General features: G+C 40.2%; 1 protein-coding gene across 1 annotated transcript in view; it reads right to left on the reverse strand.

The window, feature by feature from the left end:
* csmd1b (CUB and Sushi multiple domains 1b) overlaps positions 1-26,385 on the reverse strand; it is a 326,361-nt gene that overhangs the window by 176,111 nt on the left and 123,865 nt on the right. The window contains exons 5-8 of the mRNA XM_078284417.1: positions 19,351-19,463; positions 15,548-15,625; positions 3,688-3,769; positions 1,276-1,400 (exon numbers count right to left, since the gene is read on the reverse strand). Coding sequence (XP_078140543.1) covers positions 1,276-1,400; positions 3,688-3,769; positions 15,548-15,625; positions 19,351-19,463 — 398 coding nt within the window. The remainder of the gene's footprint in view (positions 1-1,275; positions 1,401-3,687; positions 3,770-15,547; positions 15,626-19,350; positions 19,464-26,385) is intronic.

The following is a 26,385-nucleotide window of genomic DNA, read 5'->3' on the forward strand; positions in this document are numbered from 1 at the left end:
AAAGGTTAAAATTGTATTCAGTGTCTTGCTTTGGGCCCACTCTTGTATACCCTTGGGGGTTTTCTGCATTGCGCTCCCTGTTTTGGCTTAGCATGCTGCTTGGCTAATCCAGGGAGCATCTAAAAAGCGGAGCCATCAGCGCCAAGCATAACTGTATTTCCATTTGTTGCAATAAATGGTTAAATCTATGACAAGAGTGTTCCTGACTGAAATTGTTTTAAATGCTATATTAGTAACACCCACTGTTTTTATTTTCTTCCTTTTCCTTGTGTATGTGTGTTTTTAAACTTGCTGCTGAATTGTAAAGCACTTTGAGCTGCATTCGGTTCATGAAAGGTGCTATATAAATAAAGTTCATTCATTCATTCATTCATTCATTCATAACACATCATACAAGTGAAATCAATGTGTCACACTACAGACACTAGCCCATATCATGTGTTTTGCATGAAAATGTATGATCTTGACCCTGCTTATGAAAACATTGGGTAGCAATGCAAAAATATAATTTTCTCAAAAAAAGTATAAAAAGCAAGTTTACTGCAATATGCCTGGCTGGTATCAGGTAGGACCCCTCTCCTTTGCCTTCAGAAACACTCTAATTGTTCGAGGTGTGGATTCAACAAGGTGCTGGAAACTCTCGGTCCATGCTGACTCCATAGCATCACTCCCTGCAGATTTTGTGGGTTTGTTCAGATTTCGCATCCCAAAGGATTCACCGGAACCAGACAAAGTTTTCTCACTCTTCAATCATCCTATTCTAACATTTAGTTGAACAGTAACTGAACCCCTCGACCCAGTCCGCATGTTTTATACTTGTGCTTCATTCATATGTGACTCTCTGTGTGGAGGAGTTAGCTGTTTGCATAAAAGGAGATGTGCCTAATAAAGCGGCCGCTGGGTGTATATACACTGCAAAAAATCTCCATCTTAACAAGTCATTTAGTCTCTTATTGAGTCCTAAAATCCTAATTTTCTTAAAACAAGTGAAGAAATCTGCCAATGGGGTTAGAGTCAAGTGTCATCTTCTTGATAGTAGTGCAGTGGTTTGCCTTATTCTGACATTTCTAGAAAATTCCTGAAACGAGTCAAACTGCATTGGAAGCAAGTGGACAGTGGCAGAATTGTTCTCTTGTTTAAAGAAAAATAAGATTTGAAGGCTGAATATAAGACTGAATGACTTGTTAAGATGGAGGTTTTTTGCAGTGTAGATAGACAAATGGGTACACAGATAGATTGAAAGACAGACAGACAGACAGACAGAGGGACACTTACTTCTACAGATAGGTCTGTGGTCACTCCAGGCAGCCAGTGTGTCAGTGACTCGTTGACAGGTGATACTTTTAGATCCTTGTAGTACATAGCTGTCATCACAGCTGAATTGGACGCTGGAGCCCACTCTAGTTTAGGGAGACATAACAGTAATAACACTTGTCAAAAATAGTAATAATAATGATGTTGATTCTAGCTGTCACTAACTCACCGTCAGGTGATACTTTTAGAAACCCCTAGAACACAGCCAACATCACAAGAGAACTGGACCCTTGATCCAAGAGAGTAGAATGAAGTAGAAATAATATATGAATGACAGTCACGATATTAATGATTCATTGGCTTTTAGATCCTCGTGGAACATAACCGTCATCGCAGATCATCTAATTAGCATTTGTAATTCCTCTATTTCTGTGTGTCCCTATTGTAATTCTACTTTTCTGTTCTCATCCCTTCCTTTCTGTTCTCTGCTCTCCTCTGCTCTCCCCTTCTCTCTTTCCTCTTCCCCCCCTTCCCTCTTCTCCCTCCACTCTGTTCATTTGTTCTAATCTTTCTTGTTTTCTCGTTCTCTGTAACTCCCTGCTGTCAAACACATGAGAGGGACATGCAGCCATCTAAGTGGAAGTCTGCATGGTGTCTTGTCTGTAAGGCTTAATGTCTCCCCCCTGCTGGCAGACGCAGCAGTCTATCACCTGGCCAAACACTCTCTACATAGGGCTCGGGCTGTTCAGTGGCTCCACCCTGTTGTTCGACACTGCAGTCTAGCAGAGCCAGGCGACTCTCTCTATTTGTGCCTTTGTCATGGCAAGTCGGGTCATTTACTTTGCTGCGTCTGCTATTTTGGCGATGCTGATGAGACTCTGTGAAAATACCTCATACCTAGCCACTCACTGTCAAACTCACAATTACAGCAAAGAACACTCTCTTTGGTATTATTGCTATTTCCGATAAAACAACATAAACCATTCAACGGCAGACGTGAGCATGGCTTGTGTGGATCGAGATTGCTATGACACGCCAAGTAATAGAAGTGCTCTGTCTATCAAATCCTAAGTGCCCAACAGTGGAAAATCTTCTGTTTTCTCTGTGGCTGTGTTCTCTCTCAAGAGATTTCTACCGCTGTATCTCATCACACCATCCTTCTGTTCCAGCTCCTGTATCTTGGTGCTTAATGATGATTGGATACGATTCTGTAATGCACACCACACACACGCATGCACGCACACGTACGTACACACACACGCACACATACACAAAGAGGTAATGACCTTTCTCTAACTCAGAAATCTCCACTAATAGTTCTACTGAGTGCGTGCAGTAACAGTTGCAAATGGCGAAGGAGAACAGCAGGAGCTGGAGATTAAAAGATGATTCTTGCTTTGCTCATGTGATAATCAGTTTTTGTTTTTTTTTGACCTGAGAATAATCTCAGAAACAGGTGAAACTGGAATTTCTCGCTTAATTCTCTGGTAATCACAACAGAAACATGAGAACAATTTAGCCACCACTGATGCTAAGTGGATGAGTCGTAGGGAGAGGTGATCATTTTAAATTGCTCAATCCTGATTAAATGAAATTAACTCTCCCTTTCTACTGATTGGAAGACAGACATCATAGAGTGAACCAGGGATTTTTAACGTCTTTATTAGCCAAGTTCCCAGTGTAAGCACTAAGAGGATATATTGCTTATGAAAAATCTCTATATATATATATCAATATAGTAAAAGGGCAGAAAATGAACATGCTTACATAGCCCCGAAAGCGGCTAGTCATGCATATTGATGAATGCTGACTGCTCACACTGGGCCCTCGCGACAGGGGCACCACTGATGCCCCTACAGTACATGAGCCAGGCAAAACCCTGCCTACAGTGAATCATTTCCACTAAAAACAAAAATAAAAACAAAAAAGTCAGTGCTGTAACAACAGGTCCCCAAAAGACAGAAATTATTTATGTCGAGACAACGAAAACAAAACACTCGAGTCTCCGTGGAAACAGAGAGGAAGTTCGGTGAGGAAGCTCGGTGACCATGGGACCAGGACGAAGACAAGAATACTTTGTGCTGGGAACAACCAAGCTGTTCTGACTAAAAAAAATCAAAACAGCAAAACAGAACCAAAACACGATGCACATACATTGAGCTAGCATTCTGCTGCTCCCATATCAGCCCACTGAATTGTTGACTTCCTCAGACTGTAGCTCTGGTTTGGAAATGCAACAGCCAGAGTCTGCCGCCGGGCTTCTACAGGCCCAAAACCAATTCTGATCCCAGCGCTGGCCGTAAGATCGCCAATCTCAAATGTAGCTGTACAGGAAACTTGGGTGTTTTGTCATCATTGTCTAAACCTGAAAAATGACTAGAGCGCAGGGTGAATCAGGAAGTGAATCAGGAAATAAATAGAAAGTGAACTCACTGGAAGGCAGAGCCCATCCTCTTGCCGTTTTCTGGAACTCCAGGATCTGGGCAGACGTCACCAGCAAGACCGCTTTGACTCACTGAGGAGAAGAAAAGAGAAAATATGGTAAGCAGTGTTTGTCTGTGTGTCTGTCTGATTATAGATATTATATATAATGAAAGTACTACGTCATCAGGAGGCTTCGGAACACATTTTATGGACACCCTGTAATTAATGGAAATGTGTGGCATCTTATTATGCTGACAGTCAAATCATTAAAATGTTGTTTTCACAATCCCTTTTTTGTGCAACATTGAAGCGACAAGGAAAACATAATTGTTATTGTGCTTGCAAATTTGCAGAATATTTTTTGATAAGTGATGATTGTTAAGTGGCTAATAGTACAACTAGGATGCCTCCAGCTGTGAGAAATATCTCCAATTGCTTGTTGAGATTTTGCAAAATGAGGCATGCACTCTCCCATCTACAGTATTCATGGCTGATTCAGGAACATGTTTGAAAAATGCATGGGCCTCAATGTGAAAACAAGGCCTTTTTTTCTTTCCTTTTTTTCTCAATGACTGAAAAAAGTTTGATTTAATCCAAAAAAGATTAAAAGATGAAAACAATTTTCATCCAACAGCAGCAATGAGCACCTTTTCCACTGTTTATGTTAGCATGCATTTTGTAAACTGAATGGAGTTTCTAGTATGTAATTTATCTGTCTGTGGAGAAAAGAAACAAGTCTAAACCAGTTCTGTCTAAATGGTGGAAGATTGAGAGAATAATACAAAAACAGAAAGAAAATTTCGACCCGACCACTTCATTTTCTACATGAAAAGGTAAAATTGGAGAAACAACAATGGTATTTTTTCAACTAAGTGCAAAGGGTTAGGGTTAGAGCAGGGCACAGAAACGACCAGAGCCATTTGAAACAAGCTCAGGATTCATATAACACTAAGGGTGAAAAAATGATTAACAGATAAGAATGGCATAATGGAGGAAAGTGACATTGAAAAATAAAATTAAAAAAAATAAAGAAAACAAACACACACAGATACAATGAGGACAAAATTGCCCTTCAGAAATATGTAAGTGAAGTTTGATTGCTCTAGCTTATGTAGGTTTGTTGTCAACTTTGCTGTCAACTTCATTTGTGTTTTTTGGCTAAATGTTACCTCTATCAAAATGATCTGGAACAGCCATGATGTGGCCAGTTGAAATATGCTGAGGAAAATTTGGGGGAGATTGAGTCAACTTTGCAGGAGCAATAAAAAAAAGTAGGATTGCAAGGTTGGTGGCTTGATATTGGTGCAATGGAGCATGACCAAATGTGTTCTGACACATGTTGGTGCCCATCCCAAACATGTATGTGAAGTTTGGTTGCTCTATCATCAAGCGTTTAGGAATTATGCCTCACTTGCTGTTTGTGTGTCTTCTTCATGAACTTTCTTTGTGCGTCATGGCCAAACAGTTTGAATCTGTGTAATAGCTGAATGAATGCTGTGTAATATCCGTAACCTAGGAAGTCCAGATATGCTTTGTGAAAAATTACATGGGGATTTGATGAACTTTGCGGAACAAATAGCGCAAAATAGGCTTTGCATGAAATTCAAAATCGTGGAAAAATGTGGCAAAAATGAAAACCAGTAGCCTATGTGCAATATCTAACAGGACCGCAGAGTCCCTCTCTATTATTCAGTCGCTCTGAAGAATACCCCGACCGTCGCCTCGCCTCCCGACTGCCTCATCTACCTGCACCTGATCTTGCTCTTGACTCGCTGCCCCGAGAAAAGCACAACAGCAAAAAAACATGACATTTTTTGCCTGGCTCATACTCAGCATCTAGCACTGGTTGTAAGTCGCTCTGGCTGGGAGCATCTGCTGCATTCCGAAAACGTAATGTAAATGTAAATGAGACCAGACAACATGACAGAAACCAGTTTAGACCAGCTCTGTCTTAATGGAACTCTGTGGATGAATAATGATAGTTAGAAAAACACAAAAATAAAGGGAAAGGCTGGAGAGAATAGAGGAAAAGGAAGGCGAGAATAAATAAAATGGAGGGAAATGAGGAGAATGTTGAAAAAATACTATGATAGAGAAAAAAGAGCGAGAGAAAGGGCAATGCATGACCTTCTCTTTCTGTCTTTCTTTCTGTCCGTCTTTCTTTGTACGTCTTTCTCGCCATCTCTTTCTCCTTCTCTCTCTCTTCCTCTCTCTACCTATCTCTCTCCCGCTCACTCTTTCTCTTTCTCTCTAGTTTTGCATTCTCACCTTGATCACTCTGCTCCTCTGCTACTTTCTCTCTCGCACACACAGGCCATTTACAAAGGGATGATGAAGTTTTGTACATCCCAGCATAAAAGAGTGATGGATGATGTGCTATGTTTGTATGTGCGTGATTGTGTTTAGAAGTGTGTGTGTGTGTGTGTGTATGGAGGGGAGTTGAATGTGTCTGTTTGAGTCTGTGTATATATGTGTGTGTGTGTGTGTGTGTGTGTGTGTGATATGATGCAAAAAGAACAAGCTGTCTTGTTGCTTTGCTGTGTTTTTGATGTTCTGTCCAAAATCACCACACAGACTCTCTTTCTCTCTCTCTTTCTCTCTCTCTCTCTATCTATCTATCTATCTACCTATCTATCTATCTCTCTCTCTCTCCCTCCATCTCTTTCTCTCTCACTCATATTCAAATGGGTTTCATTGGCATCAAAAACAAAGGTTCATATTGCCGAAGCAAATCCAACTCATGCAAACAACATGAGATGCTATAAAAATGGCTGCCAAATATCACTGCTGGGCTAGTGTCAAAAATCTTCAAGTTGACTTAATCCCATATTTGCACTTAAAAGTATTCACCATTTAAACACAAGCTTATGATGCATAACATCATTTCCATATCATCAAAGGGTCTTCGGCAAACCTTTCATCTAAAAAAAGTCAACTTTTCAGGAATTGGTAAAAAGTGATTCATTTTCTTGTTGATGCCCATGTATTTTTTGACATTTCTGTCATTTGCAATAGACTCCACCCCGTGTCAACAGCCCACTCCTAGACGAGTTTCAACTTACTGAGTGACTCAGTTTCATCTTTTTGCTATTTGTCCAAAAACTACTCAGTACATACACACTCCTAACAGTAAGTACTATCCATGCTGTATACTGTTGCGTGCAGTGTCATATCAGCAGCAGAGTCATGCTGTTTTCTGCAAACACACAATGTTGTGTGTAGTTTTATATTGGTTAATGTTTAGTATTTTCCAATGTTAATCCAACTTGGGAAAATGTATGGCATCTTGGCATTTTGAAAAATGTGCCTAGTAAAGCATTTTAAATTCAGTACACTGAAAGAGCCCCGTGGTCAGCCAGTGCTACACACTTTTCAACATGCCGACTCGACTAAGGAGATTATTTGGCTGCTGCCATCTCCATTAGTCCTCAGTGTAACTCCTGTTCCAGATTAGAGACGACAACAGTTTTATATGAGTTCAACACAAGAATATATCACGAACTGTTGGTTGTGGCCATCTGAATTAGTCAGGTGGATTTACCAAGGAATGAAAGGGTAAGTCTCTTCAACAATTGAAGGGTTTCATTCTGAAAACTATACATCCATTTTGAAAAAAAATTACAACCTGAAGTTCATCATTCAGTGCCTCTAAAATATAGAAAAACTGCTCTGTTCCAGTGTTTTGCCAACCAAGAAGTTAAATCTCCTCTACCATTTAATAAGTTGGATAATGACTTAATAATAATAATTCTGTGCTTTAATTTACTGCAGGTGTCACTATTTTTCAAATTGTATAGCTAACTAGTTTCACAACTCTTGTAAGGCATCCTGCTGGGTCCATTAAATTCAAAACTGAAACTCCCACAACACAAAAACACTCCACAACTATCTCTGGAAAAAGTAAATGAGGGATAAAGTATATTGATTGAGGCGTGATTATTCCCACCATTGTTTTGATCAGCCCAACCCCTTAGGAATGTGTTTTTCTCAGTCAGGAAGATTACAACGAGGTCCCAAATTACTGTGGAGAAATCGAACTCAAGAAATACTAGTTATGTTATGCAGTTCTATAGCCTTCCCAAGCAATGTGAATGTATGGTGGGCATAATAAAAGCTGTAGGCTTGTGGCGTAATGGTCGATGCATGGTAAGCTGAATAAAAAACTGCGGGCTAATAATTTGATGCAAGGTATGAAAAGCATGAGTTGAAATGTCTGCTCCTCCGCCTTTTTTCTTGCTTTTTTTCGTTAATGCACTTGCAGTTTGTCACTATGCATTTGTGTTAATAAACTGATTATTTTGGCAGCGTGCCTAATAACGCCTTTGACTTTTTTTCTTTTAACTTCATCTGAAGTTTGTTCCGTGCATCTGCAGCAACACTGAGTCATCAGAGCGCAACGACATTCCTCTACAAGGTAAACTGAATAAAATGATGTATTGTAGTTGGTTAGAGGTCTAAAAACAAGATAATTTCAGTTACTGTACATTGGCTGATATAAAAGACTAATGGTTGGTTGCCTTGAAAACAGGGTAAATGCTGTAAGACAACTATACAGCAGCCCACAGACATTTTTTTTTTGTTTATTTAATTTTTTTTCAGTTCTAAGAGAAGTGATTTTGAAAATGCAGGTCCCCTGGAGAAAAAGTTTACAAACCACTGGCTTAGGGAATTAGAGAAAAATGTTAAACCATTGGCTTAGAGGGCAATGTAAAGACAGATAAATGCAAAAGCCATTTGCATTGGGAACGCAAAGCCGAGCGGCATAGAAGTGTAGTTATTACTAACGGCTGACTGGTGAACCATTAAAAAAGAAACCACGGTCAAAGAGACAACGAGACAGGGTGAGAGAAGGAGAGAGGCAGAGAGAGAGAGAACACCAAGACAGGATGTTTGTGTGTGTGTGTGTGTGTGTGTGTGTGTGCGTATGTGTGTGTAATCAGCTGACGTGTGTTTCAGGTAAGAGCTTTTGAGGTGCTCTTCAGATGCCTGCTGGATGAGGAGCGTACGTGTGAAGTGCAGTTTGTTGATATGCTCTCTTCCGCTGCTCTCCTCTGTTCCTCTCTTTGCCTCTTACTTCACTCTCGCCTCTCCATCTCCTCCGCCCTCTCATTCTCACAGGTCAATCAAGCCAAGAGCACAAGTCTACAGCCATCTTCCCTTCATCATTTTGTTGAATCCACAAGATTCTCCACACAAGTGTAATTATGAGAGCCATGTGTGGCATATTAAAATTGATTCTAGCGTTCAGATGGTTAAGGCTGATTCATAGTTGTGCGTTGAGCTGTCGGCGTAGCTGCGCCGCAGGTCTTTGCGGTGCTGGGGTAGCCCACAGAGGCCGCTGTAGCTTACATGCACCTCCCCAAAAATGTAACTGCGCGTAGGGCGACGCAAGACTGCAAGAACTGTGATTGGCCCGCTTCGTATTTCCTCCTACCTGTAGGCTATCCGGTTGATGTCCGCCAATAGTGAAGACAACATGGAGCAGATCAAAGAGACTAAGGAGGTTTGCAAATTTGTAGTACACCTCATCTCCAAATTATAAAGATTACCAGGATTTGTGGCGACAAATATCCCAGAACATGAGTTTCAGAGAATGTAAACACAACTACTTCTGTTATTATTTCCGCGCTAACAAAGCACGCCGCTGCCATCTAGCGTTTCCGTGGTCTACGCGCAGAATCACCAACACAGAACTGTAAATGCTCACACTGCACACTTCGATGCAGAACCATAAATCAGGCTTTAGAGTCGGCGTCATTATCATGTTCTCCCAGAACGGTGTAGCAGTGGCGCTGTACCATCTTGTTAATTTCCGTCCCCAGGTTGTGAAATTTCCATCCAGTCAATCTTACAATCGGCCGCATCAGTGTCATTTGATATTGTAGACAGCGGCCCAGCAGCACCTTGCCTCAGAATCCTGCAGAAATCCTGATTATCCTGAATCAGACACTCACAATGATGATTCATCACAGTACTAGATCATTGTCTGGGGAGTAACACTCTTAATCATGATCTTTCTGCCTCTCTGTAATTATGACACATTCTCAGCAGTAAACTAATGTTACTGCTGGGATAGGGTAACTACAAGATGGGTCGCTTTCATATGTGCCATTTTGCATTTCTCTACTCATTACTCTTTCTATCCTTCCGTCATTCTAACTTTCTCTCTTTTAATTATTAACTTTCTGTCTGTCTGTCTGTCTGTCTGTCTGTCTGTCTGTTGGTCTGTCTGTCTATCTATCTGTCTATCTATCCAGCTATCCATCCATATTCAGTACCAGGCAGGATTATCATCAACAGTCAGTCTGACTATGATTCATAAACAGACCGTTCTCTAAATGGTTAAAGCTTATTCTCACTGTGTGTGTCTGTCTATTAGACTGTACTTTAATATAGGCTAGAGGCTGTTACAGACAGTCAGTTAGATTATGATTCATAAGCACTCCATTCTCTAGACAGGTAAAACTCATTACCATCAGTCTCTGGTTCTCTATAATGATTACATATTGCATAAAGACTACACATTCTCCGCCATACAGCTATAATATTACCACTGGGAGTCCTACAGTTGAGAGAAGTGTTGTTCGAAGACTGGTTCGGGACCCAAAATGGACCGTGGGTCTACTTTTAGTATGTTTTAATGAGCCTGGTTTCCAGGCTGATAGACTAAATTTACTCAGTTTGGGTACCCACAATGAGCCTTGGTCCCAGGGTGAGATACCACATTTACTTAGTTTTGGTCCCCACATGACAAAAATACTAGTATGTTTTAATGAGCATGGGTCCCAGGGTGAGAAACTAAATTTCTCATTTACGTCCAGGGCTGAAAAAGCTTAAGGGATCCCTGGACTAGACAGTTAAAAGTCATTATCATCATTCTTTGGCTCCACATAATGATTACAGATAATATAACAAAACTCATTCTCTGCAGTGCAGCAATAATTTTACGACTGGGATAGCTACTTTTGAGAGCCTTTATACACATAGGCAAGTAATTCTGGCGATGACCGTGATTTAACTTAAGCGTCGAGATAAAACCCACACAGCACAATGGGCAATGAGATCTCGACACCCTGGTGCAAAAGCGTATTACAAGGTTAACTGACAATGGCTACACTTTTTGAAGCTGAACTTTGGTGCTTACAATCTTTGTTTTTCATGGGTAAAGCTTGAGAAGACATACAGAAAATCATATTTTTTCATATTTTGTTGTAATTATTCCATCAAAAATGTATTGCACCATGAGAGATAGACTACCACAGAAATTCATGGTGAGAGAGTGTTATTTCACAACCACAAGTTTTTTCTAGATGTCTCTCTTTGCAACAAGGCAATGCAATAGCTTCAGACTGATTAGCCTGACTGAATCAGTAATTGGTAACACACACTTAAGGTGATTCTCTCATATGTGAAAAACATTGTTTGCATTTGTGTGTGCTTGTGTATATATGTGTGTGGGTGTGTGTCTGTGTGTGTGGGTGTATTCTGAACTCTTCATGAAGCACTGAATCTTTGATAAATATAATAAATTGTTCTGCCCTGGTAACTCATTGTCCACACACAACTGCACATACACACACTCACACACACAGCTTACCAGCTTTAATTTTAATTGTAACAACACATGAGCGAGCACACATGCAGAAGATTTCTCTTTCACACACACACACGCACGCACACACGCACACACGCACACCATACTAATGTTAATTGTACCAGCACATGCTTGGCTGAGCGTGTAAATCAGTAGAATTATTAATGAGGTTTTTATTATGAAGCTAAATGCTAAGGAATGCATGAGGTATGAGCTTGGGCTTTCGTGATAATTAAAAGCCTGTCACATGATCTGAATACTGTTTCAGAGCCCTTGCCAACCTGCCAAAAATATCTCTGCTACCCTACAGTACGGAGATATTCATTAGTATTAATTTCACTGGAGAGTTTCACTGCCTCATGGTCTATATAATGTTTAAGTTTATTTGTATTCCCATTAGCTGGCACTGAGGTGAAAACAATATTTCCTGGGGCCCACATAATAACAAGCGACATAAAGGTTGCTTATCTAAGGATGTCAATGTATTGTTGATTTATTTGCTTCTGAAAAAAGATTAAGACCCAACAGAATGCAACAGCTACCAATCACTTAATTTGTTGAACCCTGAAGATATATGCCAAAGTATTATCACGTTGTCTTTAGGGTCACATGCCACTTTTTGTCAACTGTGATCAGACTGGTTTCATTAAGGCATGCCAGAAGATTGCTCCATACAGCCAGTATAGCTGTGATGTTAAGGCTCCAGCGGTCGTCTTATCTCTATGCCATGAAAGCATTCGATAGACTTGAGTGGTCATTTTTGTGATCTGTCTTGGAGGCACACATGATAAAAGTCCTGTTTTCCAACCCATCAGCTATGGTGCTTATGGGTAGGAATTGCTCTCTTTTGTTGTCAGTATCTAGATCATCTTGCCAGGATTGACCTTTGAGCCCGGGGCTCTTTGCGCTTTCACTTGAGCCTCTGACTTAGATGATATGGCAGTCTCTTGAGATCAGACCTGTTTTCAGTCATGGCCCAAAACATGATATGTCTTTCATGATATGCCGACGACATATCGATTTTTGTTGAAAATCCATCCATCCCTCCCCTTTCATCCATAGAGATGTTTGGAGCCTTCTCAGGATTTAAGGTCAGCTGGTTTTAGTCTGCCCTGTTGCCTCTGAATGACACGCTAAGACCTCCAATCTTTCTATAGACATTCCCACTGCTCAACATTTCACATACCTAGGTATTGAAATATTTCCTTCATTGAATCAAATTATTAAAGGCAACTATTGTACGGCTATGAACAATGTTTTGGATGACCTATAGATAGATGGTTGCCTGCCCAATTCTCTCCATGCTCGTATCTCAACTGAGAAAATGAACATTTTGCCTCTGTCTCCCCCCGTCGGCTACAGGAGCAAACTTCAAGCGTCTGTATCCAAATGTATATGGAATGGTAAAAGGCCACACCTAAAGTCTTCTACTATGCACAGAGGGAGGTTTAATGGCGGTTTGGCCTTGTATAACCTTAAATTATACTCTGGCCTTTCATGCTCAGGCCGTTGGCTGCATGGTGTAATCCCTTGGCTCATGTCTCATGGCATGAACTAAAGGAAAAATAGAGGTTTCTCCTTGGATGTTCTTTTTGCAAATATCTCACTTAGACAATGCCAAATACGATTCAGACCAATTATAACACAATTATTACAAACCTGGTGCTCAAAAAAAAAGGGATATATTGTGTACCTGAACTCCTCTGTTTTTAATAACAAAGGTTTGTTATTTGGGGGGAGACCAATATTTTATTCACAGTTGTAAAGCAGGACATTCACCATCTGAGTGACATATATGATAGAGATGGACTACGCTCTTTTCAGGACTCGCCAGGTTCATCTTTTTTCTTTTATTTACGGTTGAGGGCAGCTCTTATGGTGTATGGTGTCCCGTGGCATCACTCTTTACCCATACATCATCTTTATGAATTGTTTAACATTGAATTGTCTTTGAATAAAGATGAAAGGATTGGTATCAGTAATACATTAAGTTTTACTGGAGTCTTCATATAACAATCTTCTAGATAGAATATGGACAAGGGACTGTGCAACTTTAGAACTCAGTTTTGATTGAGACACAGTCTGGGCCAATATTCAGCTTACCTATCGCAACCCTGACCAACAACAGATCCATTTTAATTACATACACCGAACTTATCTGACACCTCGTAAACCTCATTCCAAGGGATTAATTGGTGATGCTCTTTGAAGGTCCCCGGCACTTTTTCTGTATATGTTTTGGGAATGCCCACCTGTGGCACAGTGCTGGGGGGTTACCGCCTCCAAACTATCAGATTTAGTGTCAGAAAATGTACCTGCAACATACTAGTGCTGATTTTAAATGACTTATTTCTGCTCCACATCCCTAAATGCCTAAAACTTATAGTGATTTCTGGTGTAAAAGCAGTAAAGACGATGACAGCTGTACATTGGAAGCCACCTCATTCTCTAAATATCAGACACCGGACACTCACTTTTCTTGATGTTGTACACATGAAACTCACAACAGCTCGTATTAATGGAGCTGCAGAGGTTAATGTGAACCTTTTTTTTTACATTTATTTAATCACTTTATTTTATTTGCACATTTTGGCAAAAGTTTCTTCTGTAAACTGGCTAGTGGAAGATCCTTGAGGGTGGGTGTATGGATAGGTGCGGGGGTTAGGGGGAGAGAGGGTTTGCTCTTTATCCTTTAAATGTGATGGTTGTCTGTGAAGGTATTCAAATCAAAACATTTGAAACATTTGATCACCCAAAAGAAGTGACGCATTATGCCCTTTGTATCAACTAATCAAATACTGTACACACAGAAGGGCTTCAGCTGCTACTGACAGTATGCTGATCAAAGAGCTTATTTGCCGCAAAATCTGTTTATTCATTTATTCAAAATGTCTTTTGATATTACGTGTGTTGATGTATTCTAATGCTAGTAAAAAAAACAAGAAAAAAAACATCTGTTTTGCTGTTACAAACAAGCCTCAAGTAAAGAAGGTAACTGCAGTTCAAAGCTTTCACAAAACTAAAACCAAGTAAAAGCCTCAACCCTGAACGCATGTGGCCATTAAAATTTTAAGCACAGACACACAGTTGCTTGAAAAGTTTAACTTGAAGAGTTTCATGCCAAAATGAAGTATCCACCATTTAAAAAAAAAAAAAAAAAGTGACACCTACTCTTGGAAAATTGTTGCTGGCATGGAAGCAAACTGCATTATGGGTTATTAGTTATGAGTCATCTTGAGACCTTTGCTGACAAAAAAAGCTCTGCTTTGGAGGATAGAGTCATCTGTGTTTTTGAAATATTAAGCAAGGCATTTCAGGTAGTTTCAGGTAGTGGTAACTTTCACATATAGTCAGTCTTTATATTTAAACCTTTGTCAGTCAATTTGAGAGTGAGAACATCACTGAAATAAAGAAACTGCAGGAGGGATAAAAGAAATGCCAGCAGCCATTTAAATCCCACTGGGGGTAAAAAATGACATCTATCATATGCATGTACAGTATGTACTATGTATGTGAGAACTAGTCAAGAGAAGAGGGGAGGAGAAGAAAGGACGAGAGGAGAGGAGACAGAAGTTAAAGAGAAGATAAGAAGAAACAAAGAGTAAAGAAGAAAGAAGAGACTTCATGTTCTTTAATGAAACATCTGGCTCCAAAAAAAGAAAAAAAAAGAAAAAGAAAACATTCCTCACTTTATCCAATTACTGACACTCACCAAACACAATAACACACCCACACTCATGTGAACACACACCTACACAACAAACACACACACAACAAAAGCACCACTAATTCACACCAACAGCACAATTAACTAGCAGAGGTTGCAGAGAAGGGAAAAAGGTGCAGAAGAGAAGAGAAGAGAAGAGAAGAGAAGAGAAGAGACAAAAACATAGGAGAGTGTATAGTACTAATTCTGGTCTTCCTAGCAGGGCAACCCCAATGAAAAATAGATGAAATCACGGCTGCTGCCACATCAAAGATGGATGTAGTGTGTGTGTCCTTGTGTGTGTGTGTGTGTGTGTGTGTGTGTATGTGTGTGTTTACGCGTGTTTGTGCATGTGTGTGTGTGCCACCAGCTTGAATGTGTTTGAACTTTAAGGGGCATTGGTTTTAAAAAAGGGCTGTCTAAACGACATGAACACACACAGTCTACATACACACACACACACACACACACACACACACACATATATACACACTATCCACCTCTGACACATTCTCTCTTCTGGGACACACACACACACACACACAAACAACTGACGGTAGCCAACTTACAGACAGCATTTTTGTGACTGGAGTCTTTACTGGGCATCATCTTCACTCCTCTGGACTTCAGCTCTATCGCTTTCTTCACTGGAGAGAGGAGAGAAGAGGGAGATAATTAATTTAACTTTAAATCACACTTTATTAAAACTTAAATTTGATTATTACAATTCGGAGCACATATATCAACCATGCACACAATCCATAAAGTACTTCACAGTGCCTCTCCTCTGTAAAAATATAACAAAATACAACAGGGTTAGAGGTTGAGGATTAGAAGGAGAGCAGAGGAGAAGAGAATAAAAGAAAAGAAAACGAGACGAAAGGACAAGAGAAATGAAAATGGGAGAAGAGCAGATGAGAGGGGAGCAGCATTAAAATTCATTCCATCTATTTTATCCTAAGTAGCAGCATTGCAGAGGATAACAGAAAAATCTGTGCCACAACCAAACTACATTCCACTGAGAAATACACTTGGCATGAAGAGCACAAACTCTCTCTCTCTCTTTTTCTCTCTCTCTCTCTCTCTCTCCCTCCCTCATTCCCTCACTCCCTCGCTCCCTCTCCCTCTCTCGCTCTCTCTCTCACACACACACATGCACGCAAAATACAGCTATATGTTTGCAGGTCAAAATTACAACTAGCCCACTACTCTCTAGTCCAGTGTAACTCATTGCGCGACTCGTGAGCCTCATGCAGCTCGCCAAGATTTAATTGCTGGCTCACATGGCAGCTAATAATTATATGATAACGCAGCCAATACACATAATTCATAAAAATACTCAAACAGCTACGCTATTCATACACAAGATGGCAGTATAGGCTACAAACATGGAACTGTCAAAACCTGCTCAGACCTACACTAACTCACTGCGGTGTTGCCGGCATTGCGACGGGTAAATAAATAGTGGGCTGGTGTAGGATAATTTGGGGTGATTCAAAAATATGTTAAATATATACAGTACACTGCACTATAAGCATGCAACTTTTTCACATAATATTTGGGCTTTTACTAAAATTAATTTATATTGCTAAAGGGGTGGAAACTGTCACCAATCTGGCAACACTGCACACTTGCGTAGTAGCTTTAGTTTGGCTATTGCAGCGTCTCATGCTAGCTAGCATGATGTGCACGGACAATAAAAATGGATCGATTTCTAATCAAGCAAAGTCGCAAACCAAATGGACAGACACAAAGTGGTGTGACAAACAAGGAAAATGAAGTCTCGGAGCATGCAGCAACCGAAAATCAATACGAAGACGCCGGAGAGGGGACTAGCGGGCAGACAGCAGGTGTTCCGGGTAAAAAAAGAAAGATACGAGCCATACAAGATGAGCATAGGAAATTTCAAGAAAAATGGACAGACACATTTTTATTTGTCCTCCATGGATCCAACCCTTTGTGTTTAATATGCAAACAAACCCGCTCCGGTTTCAAGCGAAGCAACTTGGAGCGCCATTTCCAATATATCCAAAATTCAATGAAACTTATCCACCTGGGAGTGAACGCAGGAAAAGAAAATTTCGAGCAGCTTACTGCTTCGCTTTGTGTGCAGCAAAACCTCATCCACAGAACAACTTCTACAGTAGAGCATTTAACTGAGGCATCTTTTGAGATCGCATGGATCTTGGCTAGGGCGAAAAAACCCTTCTCAGATTCAGAAATAGTAAAAGACTGTTTTTTGGCTACAGCAGAAATACTGTTCACAGAATTTGACAACAAGGAAGCAATTGTAAAGCAAATAAAGGGATTACAATTGTCCGATTCAACCATTATGAGGCGGATAGAAGACATCGGCAAAGACACACGTGACCAGTTACTTGCTGATCTGTCGGCAGCGCCGTGTTTCAGCATTGCGGTGGACGAAAGCACCGATGTGACAGATGTTGCTCAGCTGTGTGTTTGGGCGAGGTTCCCGAAAGAAAACTATTTGCGAGAAGAAATGTTGTGCTTAATTCCACTCCTTGGCCAAACGAGAGGTGAGGACATTCTGAATGCACTTCTGGCATTTTTTGATGAAAGAAAACTCAGTTGGTCAAGTCTTGCAAGTGTGTGCACAGATGGCGCCCCAAGCATGCGAGGCAAAGAGAAGGGGCTTGTTGGTCTCATGAAAAAAAGAGAAGAAATGCCCAACTTTATCAGTTTTCACTGCATCATACATCAGGAGGCACTGGTATCAAAACTCAGAAATAATGAATTCCAAAATGTGATGCAAAGGGTTGTGCGTGTGGTAAATTTCATTGTCTCCAGAGCACTAAACCGCAGACAGTTCCGACAGTTAATCGAAGACTATGACACGGAGTACGGTGATTTAGTGATGCATAGTGAGGTGAGATGGTTGTCCCGCGGAAAAGTGCTTGAGCGGTTCCTGAGCCTCCTCCCCGAGATTCGCACTTTCCTGGACAGCAAGGGGAAACACGAGCCAGAGTTGGAAGACCCAGACTGGATCATGCAGCTGGCCCTTCTGACTGACGTCACCAGTCACCTGAACACTCTGAACTTGCAGCTTCAGGGAGAGATAAGCTTCCAAGCAACATGCTGAACGCAATCAGAGCATTCCAGAACAAAATAACTGTCCTGTATATACCTGACAGAGAATTCATTCACTTCCCGAAACTCAGAGCTGTCACCACAAATAACCCATCTCTGCAGCAGCACTTCAGCCACAGAGGATTTGTGATGTTTTGGAAGAGCTGAGGGGAGAATTTGAATCCAGATTCAGTGATGTGAATGAGCACAAGGAGATTTTCAACTTTATTGAAAACCCCTTCCATGTGGATGTATCCTCTCTCACTCCAACTATCACACAGCTCTGCCCTTCTAATCGTGCTGCTCTGGAAAGTGAAATAGTAGAGTTGCAGACAAACAACATTCTCGAAGTTGAACTCAGAGCAGGTGTTGGCCACTTCTGGAGTTTGGTGTCTGAAGCAGATTTTCCCACTTTGAAACCACTTGTACAAAAAGTGATGTCCTTCTTTGTGAGCACATACACATGTGAGTCAACATTCTCAACCATGAACACTATCAAGAGGAAACAGAGAAACCGGCTCACCAATGCACACCTTGAATGCCTCACAAGGACTGCAACAACAAACTACAAATATAACATGAAGAAAGTCAAGGAAATGCATGCCTACTTCCGCTCATCCCAGTATTAAGGTAAGCCTGTTTTTAATTAGGATTGTATTGGCTGCATTACATATTGTATGTTGTGGGATGACACATTAGTAGGCAGATATGCTTAATGGTTGGGGTGGCTTTTGGTGTTTTGTGGTAAAAGTGGCTCTCCTATTGACTTTGTCCTGCCAGTGTGGCTCTCATGGAAAAAATAGTGAAGATCACTGCTCTAGTCCAACAGAGAAAAGGAGAGACAGCAAGGAAGTGAGAGAATGAGAAATGGAGGGAGAGACAGGGAGAGGGAGAGACAGAGAGAGAGAGAGAGAGAGAGAGAGAGCAAGTGAAAGTAAAGAAGAGAGAGACAGACAGGAAGAGAGAGTCACAGAAAGAGAGACAGATCTTGGCCCAGCATGCTTTGGGTCGGAGGCAGCCAATTAAATCTGAGTTGCCACGTGGAAACTAATATGCTAATGAATATGCTAATTAAGCATTACAACCAGCCAATTAGATGACAGGAAAGGTCCAGCATGATCAGTCATGTCAGACTTCTTTCCTTAAAAGTAAGAACATTTTAAAATGATAGTGTGTGTGGTGCACCCTCCCCAAAAGTACACACACACACACACTGTGTGTGTGTCTGTGTACATATGTGTAAAAGAAGGGCAGAGAACAGAGACTGGGAGTGTGTGTAACAAACCTTGGTACTGAGCGCTGAATCCTTTCCTACGATGGTTGCTGTCGGAGGTGAAATGCACACGCAGCCAGTTCTTATTCGATATCACTGGCGAGGGCAGGGTGGTTCCAGTTAGCCTGTAAGCAAATAATAAATAATAAACAATAAACATCATAATAAACAACAATGATAACTTAACAATAGTCATTGTAGGCAGAGCCAATCCTTTGGACCTAATAATATTAAAACTTTTTTACCTACTTGGAACGTGCCTACTGTTTTTTCTGCGTGTTTTGATATAATGCATGTTGGATTCAATTTTCTGAATCAAAGTTTCGTGAGCCTACCTTTTTTGCTCCTTCAAGCATTTCTGCTATATTAGACAGTATATTACTTTCTCTTCCATAGATAACCAAGCTGAGCGTTAAGCTTGACTGAATGTTTTGACCAGAGATACAATCAGCATTAGAGCTCCAGTACAGAATTTATATGGCCATGTATCTTTTATGTACAGCATATCCACACAGGTTCATGTATGCGTACATGGAAAATAAACTTTGCAAATCTCAATTTGAGAGGGAAAAATGTTTTCCAACCAAGCAATGCAAAACACCAGATGTGGGGAGAAAGTCTTTCAACGGGGATGACACACATAGCGAGTACAGACTGAGGCTTTAACAACCACTGTTGTGAAAAAGTCAGAATGGAATTCCTCATCATGAATATGTCACGATTCATCAAAGATCCCAAGATGTGAGTATTTCCAGGATTTAGATGCCTTTATCTTGGGGCCTGCACACTACTCAATTTTGTTCCTTTCTATATTTAACACTTTTTCGAGCTTGTCTTTCCAGATATTTCAAAGTTTTCAAAGTCCCACTGTCCTCCAAGGTGCAAAGTGTGGCAGAAGGTCAGAAAAAGGGGCCGGTGACTGAAGAGGAATTTGTTCCAAAGCCTCGACTGGCTGGGAAAATCGGGATGTGGGAAGTGAATGGGTGATGCTCTCCCGTCCCATAATGAGTTCAGATGGACTTCAGTAAGGAGTTTAACCCCCGGCTGTTCAGTGGGGTTGCTCACTGACCAACAGCAGGCAGCTCCCAGGTGTGAATGTGTGTAACTCAATGAATGTGAAGCAGAGATTTATTGAAAGACAGTATGCATGCAAGCAAATCTTCCCAGGAAAAATAAAGGTTAAAAAAATGTAATTTCATGGGATATTTTCACTGTCTGAAAAAATCTAACAATAAAAAATAGCGATCATCAATTTAAGGGTTTCATTCCAAAATGCTATATAACTGCTATAACTGATTCTGTTCCCCCAAAACAAACTATTTTTTTAAGCAAATGTCTTAAGATGACTCCTAACATCAATACTAACCCATAATGTGCTTAACTTCCACGGCAGCAGTCAATATGGGAGAGTGGGTGTCATTTTTTATGGTGGATATCTCATTTTGGAATGAAACTCTTCAATTGGAAAGCATGAAAGCCACATTGTAAAGTTGTCTAAATTGTCATATAATGGTTTTAGATTTTGAGAAAGAGTCATATATTTACAATTATCGGTGATTCTGAGCTCACAATGGAGAAAAACAGAAACAGACAATGGCAGTGAAACCAAGCAGACACAAGAAAATGAACTCTGCTTTACACTTATGTGATTCAGACAAAATGACGCAAAAAGAGAAACTGTTTCATTTAAGGTAGCTCTGTTTTCTGCTTCTTTGATACAGAGAAGTTTATGTAAGAAGACAACTGAGGTAATGTGAGAGAAGAGAAGAGAAGAGAAGAGAAGAGAAGAGAAGAGAAGAGAAGAGAAGAGAAGAGAAGGAAAGATTAGGAAATCAAGTGAAGGAAGAGAGGAGAGTGGAGAAGGGAGGCAAGCAGTAGAAAGTCAGCTAAGTTCACATCTTCAAAAACAGTTTCTAAAGCATCACCACCGAGACGATGAGTTGGTCGCCTATGGTAAGTCTTACATCAGCTTCAGCTGCTCTCGCATTTCGTTACCAACGGCAACCAAGGCGGTGGTGGAAAAACTGGGGGAAAACGGAGCACTGAGAAAAAAAAAAGGAAATGATGTAAGAGACTGCCTGGAAGCCAATGTTCCACCAACCTCCCTAGAGCGACTAGAGCCACTGGAACTGCCCTTTAATAATGCCGCAGGTATACTGAGCAGACAGAGAGAGACAGGGAGAGAGAAAGAAACAGAGATAAGGAAAAGGGCAGTAACAAAATATGAGAGGTGGTAAAAAAATATTAGAGTGCTTGTTAGAGGAGCTTATTGAGTGCTTATTAGAGGAGACACAAAGTTCTATCGTGCTGAATACAGTTGGGAGGGTTACAAAATTCAAAAAAACAGGCTGAAAGAGACAGCTAAAGAAAATCAGAGATGGTAAAAAGTATCTGAGGATTGTTAGATGAGTCAAAAACTTGTACTTTGACAACGTGTCTGTCTGAAGGCAAAGTAACGCTGCAGTAGACAGTGATGAGACTACCGTAGAGAAATGTGTTTTCTCTCAACTAGTCAACTTAGTCAACCTTCCTGTGGAGGGGGACAAGCAAAAAGATGAATTTCCCTACAGTGATCAATAAGCCATGACATTCATGTGGTTTTAGTCAACTGGCTTGGTTAAATAAGAATTTGTTATTTTTCAGCTAGCCTGGTCTAACAGGAACGCACTCTTCGTCAACTACCATGGGTAAATAGGATTGTTTTTTCTCAGCTATCCTTGTTAAATAAGAATGTGCTCTAAGTCAACCAGCCTAGTAAAAGAATATGTTCGAAAACAACTTGCCTGGTATAATAAAAGTTGAAAATGCCAAGATCAGTTTACTGTTATATTAAAACAGAAACTTGGACTTTGTCGTTTTGTCTCAGATTGAAGTCAGTCTAGATTTGAATCACTGCTGGGAAGAGAATTGAATATATTTTACTACACAAGTGAAAGTACTACTGAAAGGGTAACTCATGAATTCAATGATGTCTCAGATTGAAGTTATTCTAAAAACGCCCATGAAAAGACTTCAGTAGTGGCAGAACTACTTCGTTAATTTTGTATGCACAACTGTGTTTCAGCTGCTGTTTCTGAATGATATCTATAAAATGACAAGAAAGTCATATTTTAAGGATAATTCTCCAAATGATATTACACTCAAAGCTTGACTTTTAGAATTAATTGTACCTCCAGAAATTCAAATTTTTGGAAATACAACAGACAGTAATTGAGAAAATAATTATATGATTGTCAAAAGGAATACTGGGAGGAGGCGATAGCCTTGCATGCCCTAAAGGAATATACTGATGTTTTGCCAACAAGCTTTGATCAACTAACCATTGTTTGACAAGAATATTTAGCAGTTTTAAGCATGATAATACTTTTGCACACTGTGTAGGTTTAGTACATAGAGTGTGCTACCTGTGCATCATCTTTAAAGCACTGCAGCACTAAACACTGGATACAGAGGTGAAACTGTTAAATCAATCCTCTTGTTACACAACAGAGCTTATGAGTCAAAAAGTCAATATATTTCTGCATGTAGGTGGGATTACATCTATCATTTTGCACAATAAGATTCTTCTCAGTGCTTGATCTTTATGACTAATTGGTCATTTGAATTCAAATAGTTCCAGCTGGTGTCTAGTCTCCTCATGACCACTCACAAAGGTTGGGGTGTGTGGAAACTCTACTGTGTCAACCTTATTATTACAGACTAGTTCAGTGATTATTATTGATTAGTTGATAGATACATTAAAAAAACAACCTAGAAAGTGATTCATTCAATTCACATTTAAGTGATACATTTAATAAAACTGATAAAAAAAGAATACAATGGTAATAAAATGTGTCAATAACCCCATTTCATTATGCTGTCTGTAAGCTATGAATAAATTACTGAATGTATAAATTGATTTGTAAAATTATTTTTTTTAAAAAGCCATTTAAATGTTGCTTTTTGTTATTCCATGTACTAATGTGTTTTCCCATTCATCTTCCATTTCACAATTAGTCTACTGCTTTCCTATTTATACTCATTATTTGGGCCACATTTTATTTTTAGATGACTCTTTTTTTTAATTAGACAACATGCAGCCGGTGTGCCACGCTAAAAATAATACAGTCCACCCACAGAGAAGTGAAGGAGCCCTCACTGGTTACCTGTTGGTCGGTGGATACAGCATGTTGCTGTGTCAAGGACGGGGATCGACGGAGATCCCTCCACCTCAGCCTGGTGTGGCGGAGCAGATGGAGCGCTAACCTGCCTGTGTGCGTCCTAACCTCCTCCATCTGTCTGCCACACCAGGGTGAAGTTCAGGGATCTCTGCTAAGTGTAAATGCTAAAGCAGTAGACAAATGAATTGTGAGTTGGAAAAAGAATAGGAAAACACTTAGTAAGTAAAATAACTAAAAGAAAAATTGAAATGCCTTTTTAAAAATAATTTTAACAAATCAATTTGTGAATTCAGTAATTTATCAATAGCTTAAAAACAGAATAATGAAATTTAATTATTAATTGACTTTTAATGAACATTTTATAAATCTTGTACCAGCAGTTTTATTAATTGCATCATTTAAATGTGAATTTAATTAATCAATTTATAAAATGTTTTTAAATGTATCTATTAATTAATCAATAATAATTAATCACTGAATTAGTCTATAATAATAAGGTTGGGACAGTTAAAATTAAAGGCATGGGAAACTACTACCTAGGGTTCTCCTCAAACCATCATGGATTTGACCATGCATTAAATAACATTATCATACCAAACCATTTCCATGCGTGCATGATATGCTTTCCCCATTATGTTTATTGCCTGGTTTGGTTTAGTATACACTGGATGTGTGTTGGGAAGGCACACACACATACTTGATACTGGCCCACTTTCAAAGCGCGCTGGCAAGGTCACATCAGCACATTTCTCTCCTGCAGAAACAGAGCCACACCTGCTCAGTATTACAATGTAAAATCAAAGAGTGCTGATACTGTACTGTGACAGCATTAGGCCCAATACATTTACAACATAGTAGTTATGTAATGTTAAACACAACCTATGTGTGACAGTGGTGCTATGATGCTACAAATGACATACAAACAATGTGAATTTACAGCACCACCATGCCAAATGTCTAGTCAACCGATATACAATAAATCATCAACAAGAGGATCAAGTGATAAGTGTATTAGTGCCTCAGCGCCACCTTGTTACAACATATCGGAGAGAAATCTGTGCACCTCATAAACTGATCGACTGTGGGCATACTAAACTTCTTTAAATCCTAGTTTAAACGCAAGGCAAGTTGACTAAGAGCACATTGTTTCTCCAGCAGCGACCTGAAGAAATAGTTGCTGGGAGAGGGACTGTGACATAAATAAACATACTCACCTGGGAGCTGCTCAGTACAATTTTTCTTGTGCTCATTCCATTAAACAATTCAAGCACCTTGGATGAACTGCAAAGGTGCAACAAATTCCGTTTCCTACCCACTGACAGGGCAACACCTGGCAAACCTGACTGGTTTCCCCCTTAAGACTTCACAGAGAATCCCACCCAAAGACAAACTAAGGCTGTGATCACACAGGATACCTTTATGAGCACACATGCAGCTTTATTCACTTATTTGCACTGGTTTGGTCTCCTCCCAGCTATGTACGTCACGTTTTGGACACGATGCGTTTCGGTGTGCTCCAAGTTCAACATTGTATCTCAACTTTAGCCATGTTGCAAACCACATCAGTGTCAGACAGAAAAAATGTAGCAGCGCCTGGAGGGACGTATACATTTTCCCAGTGAGTAACGTTAACTTTAACTACGCAGAATGGGCTCCTCATCTTCAAGCGCAAGCACAGCTACCGCTAACTTTATATTGTCCATTTTTATTTTCAACAATGTTATTCCTTTTTTTTATTTCAGGTTAGCTAGCTAACACTAAATACATAGTTGCATGGCAACAAGAATGATGTAACGCTCATTGCGCCCTTTGAGCTCCTGCTCTCTCTGTAACTAGCGATGCTCACAGCTGCACCTTGTGTTTGAGCAGAGAAAAACATCCTATGTGATCATGGCCCAAATTGTTCCAAATGAAGCACAAAGCAAACCATTGGGGATACTGATTATAACATCAGCATTAGAAAACATCTTCAGCACAGATTTGGGGATTCATGGGAAAATGCTGTGTATTTTTTAAGACATGTCAACTTGTATTGACGGGTTTCTTATCCCTCTGTCTTTTCTCTCTTTACTTTATAATGATTTTCTTTGTAACTGTGTGAATTTCACTGACTTCTTCAATGCTGTTAACAAACACACAGTGACCTGACTCCAGATCAGCAGCAAAGAACAAAGACATGTTTTTTTCCTAGTTGGGTCACTCACCCAAAAACTGAACTGCAGGCTTTTAGAAAGGCCTTTCCTCGTGTTTATACTGTGTCTGTGTTTGATCTATAATGAGTCTCACATCTATATTATACTAAAGACTACCTACTGAGTGGTGTGTGTGTGTGTGTGTGTGTGTGTGTGTGTGTGTGTGTGTGTGTGTGTTTGTGTGTGTGTGTGTGTGTGTGAGAGAGAGAGAGAGAGAGAGAGAGAGAGAGAGAGAGACAGAGAGAGAGAGAGAGAGATTTTGTGTGATGGACAGAGAAAGAAAGAGAGGCAAAGATGAGAAGGAGAGAGAGAAATAGAGGAAAAAGTGAGAGATATGCTGCATCTCTTCCATTATTCATGTGGACTGGCCAGCTGCCTGACATGGAGTGAGGGAGAGAGGAGAGGTCAGAGAGGAGAGGAGGAGAGAGGGATGAGGTTAGAGACAGAACTGGAAGAAAAGAGAAGAAAGGAGAAGGAGCAAATGAGAAGAGAGACGAGGGCAGGAGAGAAGGAGAGACGTTCGAGAGAAGACAGACCAGAGCAGGAGAGAGAAATGAGGTTAGAGGGGAGAGGAGAGGAGAGGAGAGGAGATGTTTGACAGAATCAAAAAAACAGACTACAGGAGAGGAAGGAGAAAAGTGAGAGATGAAGACCAAGCATAATAGAGGAGGGGGGAGTCTGATAGGCCGAACAGA

The sequence above is a fragment of the Centroberyx gerrardi genome, chromosome 1 (assembly GCF_048128805.1).
Source record: "Centroberyx gerrardi isolate f3 chromosome 1, fCenGer3.hap1.cur.20231027, whole genome shotgun sequence".
Taxonomy (NCBI): Eukaryota; Metazoa; Chordata; class Actinopteri; order Beryciformes; family Berycidae; genus Centroberyx; species Centroberyx gerrardi.